This window comes from Myotis daubentonii, chromosome 1, assembly GCF_963259705.1.
Source record: "Myotis daubentonii chromosome 1, mMyoDau2.1, whole genome shotgun sequence".
Lineage (NCBI taxonomy): Eukaryota > Metazoa > Chordata > Mammalia > Chiroptera > Vespertilionidae > Myotis > Myotis daubentonii.
In genome coordinates this window covers 22,424,691-22,443,505 of record NC_081840.1, presented here as the reverse complement: position 1 = coordinate 22,443,505, position 18,815 = coordinate 22,424,691, and the positions used below count along the sequence as shown (strand labels likewise).

The 18,815-nt window shown below is 50.2% G+C and overlaps 1 protein-coding gene across 5 annotated transcripts; it reads right to left on the bottom strand.

Annotated features, from left to right (window-relative positions):
- Positions 1–353: 353 nt before the first annotated feature.
- On the bottom strand, positions 354–15,048 carry ABCD4 (ATP binding cassette subfamily D member 4). Of its 5 annotated transcripts, none has more exons than XM_059690623.1 (19): positions 14,890–15,048; positions 11,022–11,140; positions 10,737–10,864; positions 9,474–9,613; positions 8,204–8,320; positions 7,733–7,858; positions 7,049–7,099; positions 5,506–5,600; positions 5,092–5,213; positions 4,894–4,985; positions 4,633–4,722; positions 3,959–4,167; positions 3,687–3,778; positions 3,014–3,050; positions 2,582–2,631; positions 2,146–2,198; positions 1,771–1,847; positions 1,040–1,155; positions 354–868 (listed from the first exon to the last, which is right to left on the bottom strand). In XM_059690623.1, exons 1-19 carry the CDS (start codon positions 14,925–14,927, stop codon positions 800–802), a joined length of 1,821 nt encoding a protein of 606 aa, XP_059546606.1. In that variant the 5' UTR covers positions 14,928–15,048; the 3' UTR covers positions 354–799. The 5 variants fall into 5 exon arrangements, 4 of the variants coding, with proteins under 4 accessions (XP_059546606.1, XP_059546615.1, XP_059546637.1 ...); XM_059690632.1 differs by having other exon boundaries at positions 11,022–11,064; positions 14,890–15,002; XR_009452063.1 differs by having other exon boundaries at positions 850–868; positions 1,779–1,847.
- Between the last annotated feature and the right edge of the window lie 3,767 nt (positions 15,049–18,815).

Below are 18,815 nucleotides of genomic sequence, written 5' to 3'. Positions count from 1 at the left end.
TAATTGTCCATCTCATGCTTTTGTGATTCCAGGGTTTTTTCTGTTCAACTGGTTGTTGCTCTTCCCTAACACGGTTTTTTAAAAAAATCTCAACCTTATTTTTTTGAGGGATAAGACAAGAATCAAACCAACCAACCAACCAAACAAACGAACAACAGAAAGTGCCCCAAAGGTTAGTAGTGCCTCAGGAACACCTGGCAAATGGAAAAGGGGTGATACGGAATAAAGTGAAAAGCCAAGAACAGAAGGTGCCAGTGTGGTGGAGAATGCTGCTCCCTTCTCTCTAGGCTCTCAAATACAAGTCTGGAAATTCAGTTAAAAAGCTTATCTTATAATAGAGAAGAGAAAGAGGGAAAGTTGTAAATATTTTTAATGTTTATATTTTATATAAAAAAAAGAAGTTATAAAATTTAAATAGCTGATTCAAGTTAAAAACCTGTTGTTGTATAATTTAACCAATTAAAAAGATTTCTGAATCTCTTGACTCCAAGTCCAACATTCTCTCCACATTGATCCTTCATTGCTTATAGAGTCCTCACTTTTAGGTTTTTCTTTAGAAAACAAATCTGAAGTAATTTGTAAGTAAATAATTAGCACTTCAAATGTCTGGCACCCTGGCTGAGGTAGCAGGAAGCCTGGCAGGACTAGCACCCAATGGAGGCCACACCTAGGTGGGCCACTGCTGCCAGCGCTCCCTGCAAAGAACCTGTGAGACGAACCTGGGGCCTCTGGGTGTCTCCTGGGCACGGCCACGCCCCGAGCTTGGCTCTCCTTTCAGTGGCCAGCCACATCCTTGGCTTCAGTCCACTTTGATTCTGGTCAGTTCCCACCTTCCTTCTCCGCAGAGTTTCAGAAGCCACGAGTGAAACTACAAGAGATCACCACCATGCAGAGGTCAGGCTGCCCTGGCATCACAACATGAGGCCACTGGCGCCCTGTCCTCTGCCACCCCATCCCCCATTTTGAGGGGCCTCTGGCCCCAGCCAGGCTCAGCCTTTGGGTTCTTCCTCCTCCTCAACCATCCTGTGAGCACAGGTACCTTCTCGAGGCTGCGCCGATGTCCCACGCTGATAAACGTTATGCCTAGCTGCTGGCCGATGCGGTAGAGTTCACTCTCCACCTCCTCGGTCAGGGCACTGGTGGCTTCATCAAGCACTGAGGGCAGAACCCAGTGGCAAGAGATGGAGACCTGCCCCTGCCTGCCTGTTTCTCCTTCAACCCACAGCCACCTCCGGCGGGGACCCAGAGGGAGGCTGAAAACTGCTCTGGCTTATGGGAACCAGCCTTAGGGAGGATGGTTGGGCCAACCGAGCAGCGGCCAAGCTCCATCTCAAAAGCGTTCAGCCAGCAGGACAAAACCCCCCAGCTTCCTATAGATCAGCGCCAGACACGGCCTGGGACCACTCAATCCAGGGAATCCTGCTTCCCCACAGGATGTCAGTCCTTGGAAAAATCCACACCTGCCATCCCTCTGCCAGGCACAGCTGGGGGAATGCCCATTCATGGTTGGCAGAGCATAAAATCACAAGCTCTCTCAAGGCAGCTCCAGCTGCAGCGATGGCAGAAAGCACACATCCAGAGCCACTCGGAGGCCAGGCACTGCTGCCTCATGGGCAGAGACCTGCCATCCTCTCCTGCAGGAACAGACATGCCCGCCATATACAGGCGAGCTCTCCTACAATACCAACCCTGCCCAGGTGTGCATGAACACACGCTGCTACCCGTGGGCACACACAGCACCGGCATGCACACTTACAGGGCAGACCTCACCTGCGTACTTCGGCTGCAGGTAGAAGAGCCGGGCAAAAGACAGCCTCTGCATCTCTCCGGGGGACAGAACGTCATACCTGAGGACAGGGAACGAGAGGACCACTGGAGGAAGGAGTATACAGTCTGGCCTTTGCCTAGATTGGGTCTAGGCAGGAAGAGGTTCTTGCTACAGAGAGGCAGACCCAGGACAGATGGACGTCACCTCCCCTTTCAATCACAGCCCTGCTGCCCACACAAGGTGAGGCTAAAACTCTGCTCCCGATGGCATGAAACCTAGACTTTGGGGTCAAGGAGCCATTCTATCCCTTCAATGGACCCCTAGAACCCACTGTCTTTGGGGGAAATGGCTCTGGAGCATCCCAACCCCCTTCTTACCAGTTCCAATCGACCTGGTGGTCCAGCCCCTCTGTCCTCGCCACCAAGTCGGACTGTAACACACCCAGGGGAAGCGATGTCCATGAAAGTGCCCATCCTGCTCCCTGAGGAACCCCCTCAGTCCCCTCCACACACGTGCCTGAGACAGACCATACCCCACTGGCGTACCAAGGTGGGGGCAGTCTGCCCCGGGCCGAGAGGAATATCCTATCAGCTACATTGTTTAGACGTGGGGGAGCATGGTGACAAGAAATAGTTTTATTATTATTTTAAAATTCACTACTGAGTGTGCCCCCGTTTTGCCCGTTATCTGGCCCACAGTTCCCTCAGCCACTTTTACTCCCATTCTCCTTGCCCCAGGCTCATACTTCGAGTCCTGGGCTAGTGATCAGTGCTACCAGGCGGCCTTGGACATCAGGGTCCTGCCCTCACTTACCAGGCCTGCCAACTCCAAGAACCTCATGATCCTCTCATCATCAGTAGAACCTGCAAAACAGACAGGCCTCCTTCAGAAGTCAGCTCCTCCTGGGCAGCCAGGATAGATGGGCACATCATGGCAAGGGGCAGGGGAGGGGGACCAGGATCGGGGCTGAGGCTCTAGAGGGCCAGGCTACAGGCCTAGGAAGGAAAGGTTCAGGCAAAGGAAGCAATCACCTCCCTTCCTCCAGTGGGTTCTCTCCTCCCGGAGGGGAAGATGGACGAGATGAGGTCAGGGCACAGGCCCCACGAGTTAACAGTCGAGGAGGAGGGGACCCAACCTGAAGCCAGCAGCCCGGCTGGGGCCTCTCCCAGAGGGCACGGGTGAGGCCGCAGTCAGAAAAGTAGGAACGACTGAAATGGGAGAACATGCCCGAGGAGGCCAGCTCACCTGAGTCCGGGTAGATCTCCTTCAGGGGGTATATCACCTGATAAAACAGAAAGCACACTGGCCTAGGACCAGGCCAAGCTGGGGCTGCACACAGCCCACCCTCCCTCAGAATCAGCCCCAGGAACCGCCCAGGCTCCTATCCACCCGAGGAGAGCAAGGGACCCCCTGACCAAGGGTCCAGTGGGAGAGGCAGGGCTGGTGGACAGTGGGCCAGGGCAATCCCCAGAAGGAGGGAAGAGTCCATGTGTTTCCTGAGAGCAGGGCCCCCCGGAAGCCACCCTGGTGTTAAATAGACGCTGTGCTCTTTCGGTCGCAGCCCCCACAGGTTAACCTGTCCCAGGGTTGCTCTGAGTAGATGGCCCAGCTCATTCATGGATGTGAATAAAATACAGGGGTGGGCAACGTGGATTTACAGCTGTGAGTACCCGAAACATGGGGTTTATTCTTGTATTAGTCATTACTCACTGTACGTATTATTTGTATTACAACTGAAAACCAACACAACCGTAGACCTTCTTTTGCCCACTCCTGTATTCTTAGAGCCAGGGAGTTCCTGGGCACAGGCCGTTTTATTACCCCACCTTCTGTGCCACAGCTCCCTAGGGCTGAGGCCTGCACACTGCCAGAGGTCCCAGTTGGGGGCGGGGGCGGGGGGAGTGGGCCCCAGGATGACCTGCTCCCGAAGGGTGCCGTCGGTGAAGAATGGCTTCTGTGGCAGGAACAGCACCCCATGGGGTCCAAAGTCCACCAGCATCTGCATTGAGCCTGCAGAGCCCATGAAACCTCCATTAAGAGATCTCCCAGGGAAGGTAACGGCTTCTCACCCCTTTGCCCCAACAAAAAAGGCTGGGTTTCACACACACACACACACACACACACACACACACACACACACACACCCGCCACCAAGCCAAGGCTGGCTCAGGGCTGGAGGCTGGTTCTCACCCCGTGTGCTCGCCCAGAGGCCACCCAGCACGCGGAGCAAGGAGGTCTTGCCGGTGCCCGTGTTGCCGGTGATGAGCAGGCTCTGCCCCTCGGAGATCTTTAGGCTCAGATCCTTGATTAAGGGCTTGTTAGAGGAGGGCGCGGAGATGCAGACCCGATCCAGGAGAAAAGCTGTGTCCGCTGGCTCTGCTGCTGGCCATCCCGGGGCCCTGGGGTTAGAGAAGGGAGGGGGTGGGGAGGATCCAGCGTCAGTACTGCCAAGGGCAAGCTTTTCTCCTTGGGGATGTCACCTCTGGGTTGGGGTTATGGGCTGAATTGTCGTCAAAATCACATGCTAAACTCCGAATCCCTAGTATCTCAGGATGTAACCACACTTGGAGGAAAGGGACAGGCGGCAGGGCTTAGTGAGAGGAAGAGGGAAAAAGGAAGAGGAGGCTACTGTTCAGATTTTATCTCAGGCCCAGGCAGGTGTGTGCACTCTGCTTCCACCAGCTGGGGGACGGTGGAAATTAACACAACGAATGCCAGAACAGCAACACCTACTATAAATGTCTGCAACGTGCCAGGCACAAGCCACAGATTTCTTTCATTTGCTCCCCACAACTCTGCCGCCAAGCCGGGCAGTCCCAGAGCCTGAATTCTCACCAGCGCACACACTGCCACCGAGTCCTCACCTGTGTGAGTCCCACTCGCTCTCGTCCAGGAGCTCGCCGTCCTGTGACTTCAGGGACATGTCCAGCAGGGTCTCCTCAAGCTCCCCAATCCTGGGCAAGAAGGGAAAACCCGAGGCAGGGGGTTGGGGCCAGGTAAAGGTAAGAAGCCTTTTTCTCTCATGCTCACTAGGAAATGGGCAGTTTTTCTGCTCCTTTTCTCAGTCAGCCACATCTCCCAGTGCACAAGCTTTGTTCAGAAGCTAGAGGTGGGTGCCGCCTCACCTGTGGGTATAACCAGCCACATCCGAGAGCGTGGTGGAGAGGTCGATGAGCCGGGTGAAGCAGCTGATGAGATAAATGCACACGAAGGCATTCTGGATGGAACGGGGAGCAGTGAGCACAGGCCTTGACCCCCAGGCCCTGGGCCCTGGGCCAAGGGGCGGGGAGGCAGCGTGAGGGGTCATCACGAGGGATTCTCACCTTGCTGACCAGGGTGCTGAGCTCTGTGGGGCTAAGGTCTCCATAAACGCCACTGAAAATGGGGATTGCGATCACAACATAACTCAGGATGCTGCCCAGATAGTCAAACGTGTTGATACCCACTGTGGAAGACACACTGTGTGAGATCCTGGAACATTCCTGTGCTCTGAGGGGGGCGGAAAGCCGAGCAGGACCAAGCTACTCCCTGGGTCTTCATGCTCCTGAGGACACACAGGGTGAAGGCAGTGGCTCCCCCTGGCTAATCCCTTCAGCAGAGCAAACATATCAGTATGGAGAAAAGTGGGGAGGGGAGGGGAGGGGGGGGAGGGGAGGGAGGGGGGGTGGGGAGGGGAGGGGGAGGGAGGGGACCATCCCGATCCTGTGGTTCCTGCCTCCCGGGGCCCCTCTACTTACTGTACAGCCAGAGCTCCTTGGACATCAGCTCCCTCTGGGTCTGAAGGAGTCTCTGCAGCCTGCGGTCTGTCCTCATGTGCTCCACATGCCCAGCTCTGATGAGAAAGGCTGGAATGTCCATGGGGTCTGGAGAGCCTCAGCCAGGCTGGGGACCCTCTGTCCCTCATCACATCCTCCTTTAGGGACTAAACTCATCCGAATGATCTTCACCTCTGACCCTGACACTTGCACCCACTCATTGCTTCACTCATCCAACGTGGTACTGTCTGCAGAAAGAGCCTGAACTCTCCATTGGCCAGACCTGGTTCAAACGCTGGCTCTGGTTAGTTACCATCTGGGTGATAGAGTGATTACTTAAGCCTAGGAACCTCAATTTTCTCATCTGTAAAATGGAGCTTGTAATAACCTACCTAATAGGCTAGAGTGAGAATTTCTGAATACGAAGGGCTAGGCACATGAAGGGACCCAACAGATAACAGCTGCTATTGTTAAAGGAAAGCACAGGAGGAGCACACGAGGTGGCAGGCTCCGTGCCAGTCAGCCAGTGTGACAGAGGCGGTAAGACAGCCCCGGTTCAGGGTGGGCAGGTGATCTGCCCTCTTCACCTGGAACATGGAAAGTGCGTACACAGAGCGTCTTCAAGCTCTGGCACCAAACAGGCTTGGGCACTCATGCAGCCTAGGAAGGCTCTCGGGAGGAGGTGACCTGGGCTTCTAGGACAGGCAGAAAAGGTGGGGTGGGCAGAGGGGGCATTTCAGATTTTACATAAAGATGGGCACAGAGGCTACAAAAGCACACACCCAGAGCTCCAAGAACCAACCTGCTTCCCCCAGAGCCCAAAGCTTCACGAGCAGAAGCTGCAGAATCCAAAACTTAGCACAAACCCACCCCACCACACTACCACACCCCAGCTCAGCCTTGTACTCTTGGCGCCCCCAGGTGGTGGAAGCTGAAAACTGCTAGAGACAGGCAGAAGGGCATAGGTCCCAGGGCTCGAGTCCAGGTGATCCAAGACAGCTCCCCTCCTTAAACACAAGCCTCTGGGCCTGCCTGCCAATGACTCCCGCGGCCTCATAGGAGGCAGCACAGGCCTTCCCTGGCCCTGAGGGAGGAACGGGATTTCACAATGCTCCTGCCAGGAGACCGAACACAGCTTCGCTTGGACAGTGAGTTGTAGGGAGCAGGACTCCGCACCTCCTGAGGCTCCCACTCCCGCCTAGACTACAGAGCAGCTTTGGACGAGAAGGCATTCGCTCATTTCATCCTTGGAACAAATGTAGGCCCCACGCTAGGTCACGGAGAGGAACAAAGCCCGGGGCTTAAAAAGGATGGGGCAAAACAAACAAACAAACAAACAAACAAACAAGCAAAAGCATGAGGCAGACAAGGACAGTGAGATGCGGGGAGAGGGTCACAGCCCAGTGGAAGGACGTGCCCCCAGGGCCCGGTGATGGTGGGAGGGTTGTACCACTCAGCTCTCCTTCTCTGCCGTCTCCCCTGGCAGCCCTGATCAGGGAGAGGGAACGACTCCCACTCAGCTCACCTGAAGAAAGCAGCAGGCTCAGCATTCACGCGGATCTGCATGTGCTTGAACCTGAGGAGACCAGAGGAAAACGTGTGCTACAATGGGCAGTACCAGCCCCCTTTCAGAGGCCTGGATCAAGACCTCCAGACAAAGGGGAGTCCAGCTCCACCTCGAAACTGCAGCTTTCTCCCCAATCCTTCTGTGGACTGCAACGGGGTGTGTGTGGAGGGGGGTGTAACTGGGGGTGTCCCAGGCCTAGGCAGGGTGGCAGGAGCCCTGAAGACAGGGTGGCCCCTTGCCTATCTCCAGAGAGGACAGGTGCTCACAGCACCTCCTCCTCCCAGGGCTGGGCCTGAAGGAGGCGTCCACGAAGCACAGGGTAGGGGATGAATCCATCAGCTCATCTGAAACAGGTGGTTAAAACAGAAGCACTGAGAAGGCCAAGATATGGTGATGTTAACCAACCAGACACTGTTCTCAGTACTTCTCATGTATAATCTCAGTTAAGCCTCACAGTTCCCTCATAAGCAGCAGTACCATCCCTGTTTTAGGGCGGGAAACCAAAATCAGAGATTAAAGACCTCAGCCAAGAGCACATGCTAGCAACTGGCACAGCTGGGATTTGAACTCAGGCACCTTACTCCAGATCCCATTCCCTAACCATTGTGCCCAGCCCTCAAACCTCCAACACCGGAGACACACCTGAAATCCCCCTCCAGCTTTTCCTGCTGCACCAGCTTCGCCACAATGGGCCCCATCAACATTTTGTTCACCACGGTTCCCAGGATGAAATACCCGAAGATGCTCACGGGCCCGAGCCAGCCTGTGCTGAAAGGCAGAGACAGGGATGGTGGGGGCGCCACATATGCCCGCAGGCCTCGGTCCTGATGTCTGCCCGCTTCCAGGCAGCCCCTGTTCGATCTCAGCCACCCAGTGAGGCCTCGGCTCCCGTGCGGTGGCATCCAGTGCCCGGGCTACGCTGTCGGAGCACCAGATCCCTGTGACACTGAAACGCAGGGGCCCACGGGCATTTGTGAGGAAGACTGGCATGCGGGTGGGAGGAAGGGAAGACTTGCCTCTTTGGGGCCCTGACGTGGGAGGGCTGGTGTGAGCGAGGGCCTCTGGGGAAACACCTGGCAGGAGCGGAGGAGGGACTGGCAAGAGGGGCCTCACCTTTGGAAGCACTGATAGGTGTAATAGGCCAGGGTGAAGGGCGAGATGATCAGCTGGCTGGCCATGCTGCTGAGCTGCCGGCAGAACCGCTCCACGTCCTGGCTGATGCGCTGGTCCCTGGAACCAACAACACAGAGTCACTGGACCAGGGAGCTGGGCTCAAGGGTTGACGACTAAGACAGTTCCTTGTTGCCCCGCCCTTCAGTGCCCCTGGGGGAAGCGGACCCCTACAAGGGCTGGTTTTCCAGAAGCAACGAGACCCCCGGGGTCCTAAGCAGGGTTCTCAAGAGTTGCTTGTTATGGTGCCTCATGTTACTCCTCAGAAAATGGACAACTGGATGATCAGGGAAGCGATCCCATTTCTCTCACTCCTCCCATTTCTTTTACGAGCATGAGCCTGTCTCCACTTGAGCTGTCTGGCTGTGGAAGCTTCTATGGGTTGAGTCATAGAGAGAGGCCTCGGAGTTCAGCAGCAGCACCCTCCCAAAAATTGTTGCGGCAGAGCTCAGCTCGAGCTGAGAAAAGGTCATCTCAGGCAAAAAAGTGCTTGCGGGGGTGAGGAGGGGCGGCCTAGAGGGGTGGGGGTGCCGAGTGGGGAGGGAATGAGTATGCGGAGACCCCATATGTCCCGTCGCACCACCAGAGCCACACTGACTCCTATTTCCAATGAGACGTGACACTGGGCAAGTCACCTGCATTCTCTGGGCCTGCTTCCTCACCTGTAAAATCACAACAGCTAGCTTACAGCGGGACACGTGCTCCGTCCCAGGCACTGCCTGTGTGTATTACACGAACATCCTTTCACCCTCACTACATTCTTTGAGATAGGAAGTATTCTCCTCATTTTACAGGAAGGGAACCTGGGGCCTCGAGAACATAAAGCCTATTAACTGGGAGGTGACAGTATACAGATTTAAATCCTAGACAGCAATTTTTTACTGCTAGAAATCCGAGAGCTGGTTTTCTAGCTTTTTCTAGCAAGGGCACTCTCTTCAGAGGGGGCCTGATTTAGAGAAATCGGCCGCTTCCTGATTTGGAAGCCCAGGATATGAAATGGACAAAAGGAGCTGCTCCTATTTTTAGCTTCTTGTTCTCGGCCCTACAGCCTGTCCAGGCCTCCTCTGCAGAGCACCCTGCCCCCCTGGCTCTCATCAACGTGTGCAGGTAACTGTGGGTAATCTCCAGGGGATCTGCCGCAGCAGCGCTCCGGGGCTGACCCAGGCAGATAGGACCATGCGGAGGGCAGCGAGGACTGAGCGGGGAGGCCTACGGGTTGTCGACGTCATCCCGCAGCACGTTGAGGGTGTAGTACACGCGGCCGCGGAAGTAGAGGTGGTGGAGATGCTCGGTGAGGTCCTTCCTCCAGCTCACATACAGCAGGTTGCAGGTGAACTGGTCAAAGCTCTTCAGCTGTGCAGTGGGGGAGGCAGGGGGAGGGAGGGAAAGGGAGAATGGCGTCCTGCAGGTCTCAGCTCAAAGCTCAGAAAGCATCTGCTGACCAGGCCCAGGCCACTCCACTGACTGCCCACTCAGCACTTCCTCTTGTTTAAAGCCACCAGTCACGGGACTTTCTCCTTCCTCACTCACCCACATGTTCATTCCTTCACCAAACAGCGAAGGGCTTACCAAAGGCAAGGCCCTCTAGAGCCTTTCTACAGTGTACTGCCTTCATCTGAGAGTAGGTGAGCTTCTGGAGATTGGAAACAATATTTTCTATTCTATTTATGTCTATTCTATTTACTTCTATTCTATTTACTTTTCTGTCCCAAAACATGGAACAGGGCTCTGTATACACCGGTACTTACTGACCGAAGACACATCAAAAGTGCCAAAGTGTGATGGGATGGCTTCCCTAAGAACCAAGAAAACGAGCAGTACAGCCTCACGGAGTCCCAACAGAGCCCCGACTCTCATCACCCCCATTTATGTGGCACCTGTTTGCTAAGCACGGGGGAAGTAACAGTGAGCTCAGTCTAGCCAGGGAGCAGACAGTGACGAGGTGTAAGGAGTGTTACCGCAGAGGGCAACTCAAAGTGTTCAGCATGAAGAGAAAAGGACAGAGTTTGGTGGAGGAAACATGGGAGAGAAAGCTGAGGAGGACTTGAAGGTGAGGCACCTTGAAAAGTGAGCAGGCATTAACCAAGTAAGCCCGAGGTGGGGGGAGGAGGTCATTCTGCAAGAAAACAGCAGGTGCAAAAGCTGGGAGGTGCGACACGGAGCCAGCTGAGTGACAGCCTCAGTCCCAGAGGAACAGCAGCTCTGGCTGCTGATCCTGAAGCAAGAGTTCTGGGAATGAAAAGAACAGTGATCATTTCCGCTAAGTGCGGAATTAAACCAGAACCTCGTGGCCTGTGAGCTTGAAACACTCGAGGAACTGGCCCCAGTGGGCCAAGAGCAAGATCAATGCCCTACCTAGGGTTCCTAGAAAAGGCAGGGGACACACACCCACAGCTTGATTCCTACTTCCTAGGGACTAAGGGACACTGGGCACTCCGCTCACACCAGGCTGGAGAGAGAGACAGGGAGACCTTACCATGGAGTTGAGGACGATGAGCACAACAGCCAGGAATGTCAGGGCCTTAAACCCATCCAAGTCTTTGTTTCCCAGGACCCCGTAGTACTGACTGGGGATCAAGCCAACCTGGTAGATGACCAGTTGTTCTGGGGGGAGGGAGAGGAGTCAGATATCAGTGATGAGGGGTGGGGAAAGGAGGAAGGCCTCCTCTTGAGTCCCTGCCTCATCAACACCCCAGAGAGAAGGAAAGGGGCCCCAAACCAGGGCTGCCCTCCCCCTTCTAGCCCGGACCCACTCACTCACCCAGGAGGGCCACACCCAAAAGGGTCAGGAACATCAAGGCGTTCTGTGATGAGCAAGAGGGAAACAAAACCTTTTGTATCTGCAGGAACCGCTGGAGAAACCGCAGATCTAATCTGGGCCTAAAGAATAGAAGGAGAAGCAGAGAGAAACTTAGGAGGGCAGTTGAGCCTTAGAGAGCAGAGACCAAGCTTAGCTACACTGTTCTGGGGCCAAGGGTTGGAGTGTTCAATGTTCAAGCCATGCAGATGGTAGGGTGGGAACAGGGATAGAAAGAAATTTCTTTAAGTTGAATAATGCCATAAAAGGTTATTTACAGTAAAAAAAAAAAACATAGTTAATAAACTTTAGCCACATCCTCTTTATGGCCATAAACAAGACAAGGAAGTCCACTTCATCAAGGGTTTCAAGGTCCTGGCTGAAGGAATGAAGCAGGATAAAGAAATGAGGTAGGAGGATTGAAAGGGAAGAGATTAAATTGTCATTATTTGCAGATGAGTGAACATTTACATAGGAAACACAAGCAAATAAGTAAATAAAATGTTGTTAATAAAAGGAATTAAGCTAGATATAGGGTTAACAAACAAATATTAAGAGCACTCTATACCAACTATCACCAACTGGAAAATGTAAAGAAAGTGTCATTTATAAAACTAAGAAAAGTATAGAAAACCTATAAACTATCCAGGAAATTACTTTTAAAAAAGAATATATAAGACATTTTGGAGGAAGACCAAAAACTCTATTATAGGATGTGAAATAAAGAAGAGCTGGCAGGACTTAACATTACAAAGACCTCATTTCTAACAAACATAGTCTATAAATTTAACATACCAGTCAAAAACAGGACTTCTCTGAGAAACTTTATATGGAAATAAAAGTCCATGAATAGCTTAGGACAATTGTGAAGAATACGAAAGGAGAAGGAAGAGACCCAAGTCATCAGGTTATAAAGATATATCAAATATTACAGGACTGGAGTAATGACAAAATGTGTTATTAATACAGGAACAAAAACAGCAATGGGGCAGGGGGATGCAATGGGATAGAGATCCAAAAATAAAAAAATAGACCTATGTTTACATGGGCTCAAAATAGAGGATACATCACAAGAAAGAACATATTAATATTAATAGTTTTCAACACTGATTAAACATGTACTATGTACCCAGTACTGTTCTACACATCTTACATGTATGAATCCACTTAATTGTCACAGCTTTAAGCTATAGAGACTATATCCTTTTTTATGGATGAGGAACTGAGGCACTTGCCCTGCCACCCACCTGGTAAGTGGCAGCACTGGGTTTTGAACACAGGCAGCCGGGCTCTAAGAATCTGTGCTCATAACTATGCCACACAGCTTCTCTAATTTTTAATTAATTCATTACTTATTAATTGAAAATGGTGGAGGAAAATTTAGGTCATTACCTTAAATCATTTACAAAAATAAACTCTAACAACTCCAAATGGCTTAAAAATTTAAATGTGAAAAGTAACATTAGTATTTAGTTAATATAAGGAAATGTAGAATATCTCAATGAAGATATAGTGGGAAGGCAATTCATTCTTTTTTTCTTTTTTTTTTTTAGAAAAGCAAGAATTTATTGACAGCAGCAAAAACATCCCAGGGCAGTGAAACAAGGAAGGGCATAGAAAAAGCAATAGAAGCGCCTACGCTGGGCTGCGCTGGCTCGCTGGGAAGTCAGAGAAAAAGGGGGACAGGGGGCTTTGGAGACAGGTTCAGGGGGTTAGCCTGGGATGAGCTGCTGCTGACCACTGCTTCCCTGGTTGCAAGTCTCATGTGGGGAAAGGAGAGTGGGCAGGGAATGGCACAAGCGAGCTCCCTGGAGCGACAGCTTGCTGGCAATTCTTTTTAAAAATATTTTTTTTATTGATTTCAGAGAGGAAGGGAGAGGGAGAGAGCGATAGGAACATTAGTGATGAGAATCACTGATTGGCTGCCTCCTGAATGCCCCCCACTTGGGATCGAGCCTGCAGCCCAGGCATGTGGCCTTCAGTCCACAGACCAGTCAGTGCTTTATCCACTGAGCCAAAGCAGCTAGGACCAGATCCGGCAATTCTTAAATAAGACCCCAAAACCACAAACCGTAAAGGGGGAAACAAATGAATTTAACTTAGAATGAAACATTTTTGTTCAATACAATGCCAAAGGTTAAGTTAAAGAATTGGAGAAGAAGAAAAAAAAATGAATTGGAGAAGGTATTTGCGCAGTGTAAAACCAACAAGAAGTTAAAATCCAGAGCATACAAGGAATTCCTGAAAGTCAGGAAAACAGGAAATCCATAAAAAAAAAATAGGAAAAAGATATAGGTAATTCAGATGCCCTAGCCTGTGGTCGGCAAACTGCGGCTCGCGAGCCACATGTGGCTCTTTGGCCCCTTGAGTGTGGCTCTTCCTAAGCCTTAGGAGTACCCTAATTAAGTTAACAACAATGTACCTACCTATATAGTTTAAGTTTAAAAAATTTGGCTCTCAAAAGAAATTTCAATCATTGTACTATTGATATTTGGCTCTGCTGACTAATGAGTTTGCCAACCACTGCCCTAGATGGTTTGTCTCAGTGGATAGAGCATTGCCTGCAGACCAAAGGGTCCCAGGTTCAATTCCAGTCAAGGGCATGTACTTTGGTTACAGGCTCCTCCCCCGGCCGGGCCCTGGTCAGGGCATGTGCAGGAGGCAACCAGTCCATGTGTTTCTCTCACATCGGTGTTTCTCTCTGTCTTTCCCTCTCTCTTCCACTCTCTCTAAAAATCAATGGAAAAATATTCTCGGGTAAGGATTAGCAAAAAGAGAGAAAAAAATGCTTAATACATGAAAATTAACACAACGGGATACCACCTTACACTCGATAAACATTAAAAAACCAAATAATATCAAACTTTGGTGGGGGGTTAATGGGGGGGGTGAATGGGGGAAATATGGGGAAACAAGGACCTTGACTCCATGCCCTCGGGAAGTATAACCGGGTGTGACCATTCCAGAGAACAATTTAGTAGCATCGGTACGACCCAGCATGGGACGGATAATCGGAGAAAACCACCCCTACCCACAGGAGACCAGTGCAGGCATGGTTTGTGGTGGTTCAAAGTTGGAAGCTCAGTTGGTCACAGTGTGCGACACCAAGGGTGCAGGTTCGCTCTCCCGCCAGGGCACATAGAAGAAGCAACCAATGAGTCTTTGAATGCATAAATCAGTGGAACAACAAATCAATGTTTCTCTCTCTTAAAAAAAAAAAAAAAGGAAGCCATCGAAGTGTCCATCACTAGGAGTATAAGCAAAATGGGAGAAAACTAGATTACTACAGCATACATGACCTCAAAAACACAATGTTGGGTAAAAAGTGTTCCAAAAACCCACGGCGTATTATCATTTAGATGAATTCTAAACCACTATTTTGCTAGGTAACATACATGCAAACCTAGGTAAAGTGGGCGGTAAAGACACTCCCTGAAGATACACCAGAGTGTGCGTCTCGGAAGGGGAGTGAGAGGGGTTGGAGACTAAGGAACGAAAGATGATAAATACAACATGGGCCACGGTGTGCCAAGAACCGAGCAGGGTGAACAACTCAATTCCGTGCACTTGAAGTGAGAGAAAAGCAGGGAGGGAGGGAGGAGAGGAAGAGCCAGCTCCCAGGGAGCGGATCCCACACCCGGGCTGCAGGCGATGACAGGAGTTCCCGCGAAGCTGGAGGGCGCCCACGGATCCGAGCGGAGGTGGGCGCCCCCTCGGGCGGCGGCTCTCCAAGCCCGGCGCACGAGAGCGGAATTGAGCGGAGCCCCTGCCCCACACAGCCCCGGGTAGGACGCCCCGAGGCCCGACCCTCCTCCCCAGCCGCCCTGCTCACCTGGCGCCAGCCCCCGGCGAGGGCCCCCGAACCGCCATGACCCAGATCCCGACCAACCCCGGAGCCCGGCTGCCCCGGCGTCGGGTCGGATCGGGCAGAGTCCGACTTGGGCAGAACGCACGGCCGCCCGGAGCGGGGCGGGGCCCAGAGCGGGGCGGAACCCCGACGCCCACAGAGACGGGCGGATAGAGAGGACACAGCCGCTCCCGGAAGCGGCCGATTTCTCTAAAAGAACCATAGAGTGCTGAGCATCACATTCTGTCGACCGGGCGACTAGAGCGCCCCTTGTGGATGTCGGAGGTTCACGAGGTAGCCAAGAAATGTGACTGAAATATTTTACAAGTATTTTAGACTCTGAATATAGTATTTCATGCATTCTTCCAAAGAAACCATACTGATCTTTTAACAACACAAATCAGACTTGAGATTGCAGTTAGAATAAAATCCAAGCGTTTTCATGGCATAAGTGATCAGGTCCTCCCCTGGGTCTGCATTAAATGTTTCCTCCACTCTGTTTCCTCTTCAGGGTCTTTGCAATTAGAGTCGTCTCCCCCTGGATCACTCTTCCCCCACACCTGAAGCTTTTCATGACTGGCTCTCTCATTAGCGCAATAGTCATCGCTCACCCTACCTAGAACATGTTGTCCAGCTCCATCATTAAAATACATTTTTATTTTCTTCACAATATTTATCATTGAAATTATCTTATTTCTTTGCTTATTATTTGTCTTCCTCTATAAGATAAACTTCATGTGAGTGAAGTTTGACTATGGCTTGCTCATTGCTGGTGTATCCCTAGTACCTAGTGTCCACGCCCGAGAAAGAAAATACCTGCCTGATCTTCCAATCTCATGCAAATAAAGATTCTAAATCCTCATAGTTTGAAGGACTTCTAGTGGCTGTTGCGCTCAAAAATTAAACACACATACACCACCACCACCACCACCACCAGAAAAACCAGAGCCTAGCAGCCGTTTCTAAACAGGGACCTCAACACAAGCCCCACTTGAGCAGGAAGTCGGCCCTAAACTGTCTGACATTTGCACTGGCCAGTGTTGCTCAGTTGCTCCAATGCACACACACACTAGTAAAAATTAAAGGAAGAAAAAAGAAAAAAAGAAAAAGTAAATAAATAACCAAAAAAATAAACAAAACAAAAAACTTTTAACTCCTTAATATCAAATAGCCTGTGTTCAAATTTCCAATTGTCTCATGATCTTTTTTTTTTTACAGTTAAAAAATAAAATCAGGATTCAAATAAGGTCCACACATTGCAGTTGATCGATACATCTTTTGAGACTCCTAATCTCTAGATTCCTCCTCCACCACTTTAGACCAACCTCTATCATCTCTCTCCTGTCCTGCAAAAACCTTCTAACTGGTTTTCACACCTGCATTCTTGTTCCTGCTCTAATCCTGTTCCTCCCAGCCAGAGGGATCTGCAAAAAATGTAAACCAGATTAACATCTCCCTTAAAACTCTTCAGTGGTTCAAAAGGCTCTAGTGCCCTGGCTCTACCTACCACTCCAATTTCTTTAGGAAACCCGCTCTATGAAGGACTGTATTATTCCTTCCCATATACCCCATTTTTCTCCTGATAGCTCTTATTATAGCTTGTTACTATAGTTTCATTTTGTGTGCTTACTTCAATAATGCCAATCCTGGCTGGCATGGCTCAGTGGTTGAGCATCGACCTATGGACCAGGAGGTCACGGTTCAATTCCCAGTCAGGGTATATGCTCAGGTTGCAGGCTCGATCCCCACTGTGGGGTGTGCATGAGGCAGCTGATAAATGATTCTCTCTTATCATTGATGTTTCTATTTCTCTCTCCCTCTCCCTTCCTCTCTGAAATCAATAAACATATATGTTTTTAAAATGCCATGCCTATTATGTTCATTGTCACTGTATGTCCATTGTCCAGAAGCACTTAGTAAGGGCTCAATAAATATTTGTTGAACAAATATGAGCTAGACAATCCCTAATCTCAAGAAGCACATAGGCCACTGTCTCTGCTCGTACTGTTTTCTACTAGGACTGAGCTTCCCCTTTTCCAGACACTAGACTTCTGGGCCAGTTCCTCACTCTCATATATAGACAAATTTGTTAAGGAAAAAATAAGGAAATTAATTTGGTAATAACTATCAAATTTTATTTTCTTAAAAATATGTTTTTACTGATTTTTAGAGAGAGGAAGGGGGAAGAGAGAGAGAGGGAGAGAGAGAGAGAGAGAGAAAGAAAGGATGATGGCTCAGATGCCTCCTGCATGCCCCCTACTGGGAATTGAGCCCACAACCCAGGGCTGGATTCCTAGTTCCTGGCATACAGATGGTGTCCGTTACCCTTTGGAAATGAATGAAGCCACTCCCCTGACCTCGGGTTCCCTGTATTTAAAATTAGGATGGCACCACAGTTTATGGCTGTCATGAGAAATTCCCCCCAAAAGATGAAACTGTGTAATTCAAAGTCTATGTGCCCAACACATCAAAGGTCAATATTTAAACTGTCAGAGTTCAGCCCTAAATGGTTTGGCTCATTGGATAGAGCAGTGATGGCGAACCTATGACATTTTTTTGGTTGATTTTTCTTTGTTAAATGGCATTTAAATATATAAAATAAATATCAAAAATATAAGTCTTTGTTTTACTATGGTTGCAAATATCAAAAAATTTCTATATGTGACACGGCACCAAGTTAAGTTAGGGTTTTTCAAAATGCTGACACACCGAGCTCAAAAGGTTCGCCATCACGGGATAGAGCATCGGCCTGAGGACTGAAGGGTCTTGGGTTCGATTTTGGTCAAGGGCATGTACCTCAGTTGCAGGCTTCTCCCCAGCTCCGGCCCTGATCAGGGCTCGAGCCGGAGGCAACCAATTGATGTGTTTGTCTCACATCTATATTTCTCTCTGTCTTTCCCTCTATCTTCCACTCTCTCTAAAAATCAATGGAAAAATATCCTTGGGCGAGGATTAAAACAAGCAAACAAAAAACCACTGTCAGAGTTCACTGGAGAAGATGTGGGGCCTTAGGGCTTCTTCCAATCAATCTTAAGAGAGCCCAGAATTCCGGCTTCTTTTACGTCAGGGGAAGGGAGAATGAGTGGGGCAAGAGGTCAGTGATGAATACAGACATCTAGGTACCAACAGAGATCCAAGGAAGAGCATGCAGAATCTCTAAATCTCTTTGTTCCCAGTCCATTGACCGCTGCTGATCTGAGTCCAGTCTTGAGGATCTTGCAAATTTTTGATAAATAGTCATAATTTTGTACATATTTCCCCACCTCTTCTGGATAGGCACCTCTGACAAAGGGCTGTTCTTACAAAACCTCAAGCCTCAAGCAGAATTCTAATCAGCATATCTAAAGCAGAAGCTATTGGCCTGCAGGCCAAAAGAAAAATGCAGGCTAGGATTAAGATAGAGTCAAAGAAAGCCAGCATTTCACTCTGCTACAAAAATGCTCAACAATAACCACTTAATCTGAAATGTATCCTATGGGCTGACCAGGTCTAAACACCTGCATTATCATTGGTTCAAAGGCCATGGCAGCTTCCACATGTGAGACCAGCATGTAAAATGTGTTTCCAGACTAAAGGAGTGTTAGATGAAGTACCCTTAATCTCTCCTGCTTGGACATGTTTTCTGAAATATATATTGTTATAAGCCTTTTCCCACAGCTTGGAGCAGACGGCTGGCGCCTGCAGAAGCAAGATAAGATGAAAGGCCCTTCTCTTGGCCAACCTCTGCACTCTCCTCCCTTGACTCCCCTGACCATCTCCTGCCCTTCCCTCTGCTTGACCTACTCGTGCACCTACATCCTGACCCTGCATTGCATACTTCTACTCTATATAAGAGAACTTAACTATCCCCTCAAGGCTGACACCAGCACACTGGTCTCAGCCCACTGTGAGAGAATGAAATAAAATTTCTT

Excerpts from the sequence above, each read along its gene's own strand:
- ABCD4 (XM_059690623.1), bottom strand. The coding sequence starts at position 14,927 with ATGGCGGTTCGGGGGCCCTCGCCGGGGGCTGGCGCCAG. Across the intron at positions 8,321-9,473 it reads CGGGATGACGTCGACAACCC|GGACCAGCGCATCAGCCAGG; the intron begins GTAGGCCTCCCC and ends TGTTGGTTCCAG. Across the intron at positions 2,632-3,013 it reads GGAGATCTACCCGGACTCAG|GTTCTACTGATGATGAGAGG; the intron begins GTGAGCTGGCCT and ends TCTGTTTTGCAG.